The 5,151-nt window shown below is 42.0% G+C and overlaps 1 protein-coding gene across 1 annotated transcript; it reads left to right on the top strand.

Moving 5' to 3' along the window:
- The first annotated feature begins 940 nt into the window (after positions 1-940).
- LOC140724007 (probable G-protein coupled receptor 139) lies at positions 941-4,892 on the top strand. Its single transcript, XM_073038500.1, has 2 exons — positions 941-1,007; positions 3,988-4,892. Exons 1-2 carry the CDS (start codon positions 941-943, stop codon positions 4,890-4,892), a joined length of 972 nt encoding a protein of 323 aa, XP_072894601.1.
- The last annotated feature ends 259 nt before the right edge of the window (positions 4,893-5,151 follow it).

The following is a 5,151-nucleotide window of genomic DNA, read 5'->3' as shown; positions in this document are numbered from 1 at the left end:
CCTGTATTGTGCTGTAGGTTTTCTGTGTTTCTATGTACCTGATCGATGAGTATGAGACATTGAATTATCTGGGAATCAATAAGCAAAGAAAACAGGTCAGAGTGCGATAAGGGGAAAACTACCGACAGAATTTCCTTCAAGGCTGCAGAAAGTCTGCCAAACACAGGTCAATAGTAAACATCTAACAATTCTGTTGCATCCATATTTACGTATTCTATTGGCATAATACCTTGGTCGGAAAACGATCTGGAAAACCTACAAAGAAAAGAAAGTACTGACATGAAAACAATTTGGAAACACCGTGTGCACTCGAACGCGCTTGGACTAGCAGTACCTCTGACAGATGGAGGAAAAAGGATAAAATATTTACAGATTCAAATATTGTCCAGAAATATACGTTGTTCTGATCAATGAAAATTCTCGTTGCAATACGCTGTAGGTGGTTAACTAAAAAAAAACAACAGAAATACACAATGAAAGACCACAAAACTTCAAGAAGATAAATGCAGAGAAAGTCAGATGCAGTAAAGGGCATTTTGTTTGTAGCAGGTCCAGATAATAGTCACTTTCATCGGTATACAGAGAGACACGTAAATATTCAGCCTGCAGAAGCCTGAGTAAATTCATCACACTTTCATTGGATTGGTTGTTTAGATAAGTAGTAGGGACTCTACCCGAAAGAGTGTCATGAAAAATCTCATTTTAAAAACAACCACGTCCTTGGGACAGTGGAGTAAAGACAACATGTCTGCATAACTACCAACGCAATCGGTAAATTGCATTAGTTTGTTATTTTATTTTCCAGTGTGATGTTGTAATCTCTGAGTCCCGGTGGGGATAGCAAGTTGTTTAAATTGAGGGCTAGACAAGTGTCGCTCTTGGAAACTTCACTCAGAGAGATTGCACGCGAGTGGCAGCGACTGATCGTCTTTCACAGAAAATGATCGAGGAATTTTATCGAATCAGGAAAATATACTTTCTTATAATTGCAGCCATTGGCTTTCCTGGTAAGTTTCTGTCAGCATTTGGAAACATGCAAATGTGTGTGTGATCTCCTTTCAAAGGTTGTCTTTGATGCTACTTGCATAATACTGCAAAGCCACGTCACTTGTCATAGTTCATAGTTACTCGGTCGGTGCAACCGCCGCCACTGTGAACAAGCATTCGCTCTCTGTGTGGCTGCCAGTTCAATTTTCAATTTGTTTGCTTTAGAGAAATGCGGTTTGGGTTGAAATCTACGTAAAATAATTTCCAACGTATCAATCAGTCAAAAAATTTGCCGCAGGACAATACCGAGAAATAGAATGTGGCTACGATTGGCTTCCATAAGATAACACGACCACAGGAGCAGAATTACAAATTTAAATTTTGTCTGAAAGTCATTTCGAACTGCAAATATGCACAGAATACTTTGCATAACAACGTTGTTGTTTCATTTGCTTATTTGCCAATCGTTAATGTCTTTTTAACTCCTGCTTCCTCTCGCTAAATTTTATTACAGGGTTATTGCAGATGAAGGTTTGCCTTTTGATTTATGACGGTTTTGTAAATAAATAGCACCTGGCATGTTAGAGATGTTTTTGAAATGTTTGTCTATATCTGGACAGACCCGCATAATAACAGGTCATAGCATCCGCTTGAGGATTATACACGGGTTATTCTGCTGACAATGGCGACAGTGTTGAGTAATCAGCGTAATTATCATTCTGATGGACAGATACACTGGAACAGCACTGAGCAAACTGCTTATTCAAGTCATAGAAGCGCGAAGGAATGCTAGATTTCTGACAATTCTGGGATTCCCATAGACCTCATTGTCACAAAATGGACAAGAAAATGCTGGAACATGTCAACGGGCCGGGAAAAGTAATGGTGGAAAGGGAAATGTAGTTAATGTTCCGGGTATGTCTGACGAAGATTCTCAGACCTGAATCAGCAGCTTTGTGTCCCGCTCTCCACTGCTGTCTGATTTATTAAGTGCATGTTGCGTCACTGCTTTACTTTAACTCCAATTTCCTGCCTTCGTTCATACATATTTATTTCACTACATTGTTACTCTACAAATTATTTAACTAAAACACCGATGTCTTGCATTTCCGCGGAAGTAACACAATTGGTAAATACTTGTATTTTTATCACTGTATTGAACCTTATTACTTCTCAATCAGAGGAAATACAGATTAATGAAGCATGTTTCAACAAGATATATTAACTCAGACAGTGAAGATCAGATTAACGAGAAAGTTTCCACCCGGCTTTCTTTTCTTTCTTGCTATTCTGACATTGGGTGCCAATATTGATCGATACTGCACCAATACCACCGGGGAACTCCCCTGTCTAGAATTCAATGAGAACTCAAGATTTGCACGGGACAGTTTTAAACGGGAGTTAAAAATTGGGAACTGACAGCTCGTTTAAGGCGACGAAGGGTTTGTTTTTCTTCTGTGAGATGCAAGAGGAGGGTTCTTAAACTCAAAATAGTTCCGATTTTACCGTTAGGCGACAGCAAGAATGTTGATAAAATAGTATCAGTCTGTTGTTCTCAGAGCAAATTATACAAATAATTAGCTGGAAATTGCATATTGATAGGAAGAGGAGTATGATCAGGATTCCCCGAGTTGCAGAAATACGAGCTGACACACATTCGCCTTCCTCAGCTTGATGCTGGTGTCTCGGCCTCCAACGTGAACGGGATCAGAAATTCGTTCCATAGACGCTGCCTCGCCTACTGAGGTTTAGTGTGTGTGTGTCTCCGTACCTTTCGAACATTCTGGGAAATTGGAATAACAGTACAGATCGTCCGTACGTTTCACTACACTTTACAGTGGCTATCACGAATAATCTGGATTACTCATTTTATAGAAAACACACGTTGGTTTGAGCAGAAGTGGCCTAATCTATGGCAGTGTATGCTGTCTACCTAAACCTTTCTCATTCTCATTGATCACGGCGAGGAAAGAGGCTACGTGAGCAGAGAGAGTTTATTTAACTTCCCAGAATTCAGAGTGGCAAGCCTTATATTGGGGAAACAAACTCAGTGCCTCTGGTGTGTGACGTGCCGTGGGGCTGATGGGTGAGCAAGAGATGAACATTAAATTCGCAGTGTCTCCAAGGGCAGGTGAAACAGCAAGAATTATTCTGTCTCCTGACAAGTAAATTGGTGAAATTGAGAGACAAGAGGCAGCAATCGCGGGTGATAGTATATGGGTTGTAACTAATCCCATTCGAGCATTGACAGTCCTAGGTAGAGTGGGCATGGAGAGGATGTTTCCTATTGTGTCGGGAATATAGGACCAGAAGACACTGGTGAGGAGGACGCCCATTAGAACAGAGATGAGGAGCAACTTCTGAAGCCAGAGATTGATGGATGTCTGGAATTCTTTGCCACACTCGGTTGTTGAGTCTAGGTCAATGGGCACATTTTGAGCGGAGGTTAATAGTTTCTTGGCTATTACGGACCTTAAAGGTTAGAAGGATAAGACCGGAGAACGGGTTTGACAGGAAAGTAAATCAACACGGTGGAATGGTGGAGCAGACACGGTGACTCGAATGGCCTAATTCTGCTTATCCCTTTGAAAACCTCGCTTCCCCTCCGAGAGAGGCACCCCTTCCACACTCACCCTGCAGCATCAGGAGCCGCCTTGGACTCCTACCCAGTTCTGACGAACTACTCCGAATTAAAATTTTAACTGTTCTTCTCTTCCTACAGATCAGACCTGAGAGCCGAATATATCTAGAACTTTTGTTTTGGGTCACGAATTTCACATTTATACTGTGTATGACCGTAGTCCTTTCAGTCCTAATGTCTTACGTCCTAAATTTAAGTTCATTTAAATTTATTATCAGGTATGTTTCTATCACCGTATTCCAACTTGAGATTCGATTTTCTTGCAGGCTTTTACAGAAAATTAAGAAATGAAATATAATTCATAGCAGAATAAGACAAAGCTCTGATTCCATACCTGTTTTCTCTTTTCTGACGCCCAGTGAATATAGTAGCGATTGCAATCCTGTCCCGGGGGAAGTGCGGCCTCTCCACGTGCACCACACGCTACCTGGTTGCTATGGCAGCGGCGGATCTGACGGCTGTCGTCACTGCGCTCTTCACACGGGCCAAGTACTATTTCCCGGGATCCTTCCTGGAGACGTATCCCTTGTGTAGCATTATCTTTGTACTGCAATGTGCTTCCAGAGACTGTTCGGTCTGGCTCACCGTCACCTTCACCTTCGATCGGTTTGTCGCCATTTGTTGTCAGAAGTTAAAAGCCAGCTATTGCACAGGAAGGTCCGCGGCCTTGGTTCTGGTGATCACCTGCACTATTATGTGTTTAAAAAATATCCCCTTCTATTTCATTCATAACCCAAGAGAGATAATTAACGGTGTTTTATGGTTTTGTAAGCTCAACCCAGCTTATTACACTGAACACCAGTGGGTGAGCTTTGACCGATTCGACAAGAGTTTAACCCCGCTGATTCCATTCGCACTAATTCTGGTCCTCAACGCTCTGACGGTCCGGCACATTTTAGCGGCCAGTCGGGTTCGTATGGGACTGAGGAGTCAGAGAAAGGGGGAGAACTGCAGTGACCCGGAAATGGAAAGCAGGCGGCGCTCTGCCATCCTCCTCTTCACCATATCCGGCAGCTTTATCATTTTGTGGTTGGCGACTGTTGTCAATTTCTTCAAGTATAACGTCGGAGGGACAGATCCCAATAATTACACCTATTCTGAATTCATTTTACAGGCACTTGGATACATGTTACAGAACCTGAGTCTGTGCACGAACACATTTATATATGGAGTAACACAGTCTAAGTTCAGACAGCAGTTCATAGCCGCAGTTAAATGGCCAGTGATCACAATTGTACGCTTAACCAGGAGACAAAACAACTGACGGCAGGCAGGATTTATTCCCAGTGGTTCCAGGCTGTGATGTGATACTTAACCCCATATGTTGTGATCATTCGCTGACAATAATAGCAATAGTCGGTCCGAATATAAATCTGAAAGAGGCCGTAATGTTAAATCGACAATTTTGTTGTTTATTTTTTTGGAAAAATCACACCCCAAGATACACGATTCAGGTTTCAAGCCAGAATAATGCCATTTCCTGTAGACAAGTGAAATGAGAAAACAAAATTGTCATGCTAGAT

Source organism: Hemitrygon akajei, unplaced genomic scaffold (assembly GCF_048418815.1).
Source record: "Hemitrygon akajei unplaced genomic scaffold, sHemAka1.3 Scf000151, whole genome shotgun sequence".
NCBI classification, from domain to species: domain Eukaryota; kingdom Metazoa; phylum Chordata; class Chondrichthyes; order Myliobatiformes; family Dasyatidae; genus Hemitrygon; species Hemitrygon akajei.
The sequence above is the reverse complement of the archived record's forward strand: the minus strand, read 5'-3'. Positions and strand labels throughout refer to the sequence as shown.

What these genes read in the sequence shown, in the direction of transcription:
- LOC140724007 (XM_073038500.1), top strand. Translation starts at nt 941, where the DNA reads ATGATCGAGGAATTTTATCGAATCAGGAAAATATACTTTCTTATAATT. An exon ending in TGCAGCCATTGGCTTTCCTG is followed by an intron (nt 1,008 to 3,987) that starts GTAAGTTTCTGT and finishes TCTGACGCCCAG; the next exon opens with TGAATATAGTAGCGATTGCA.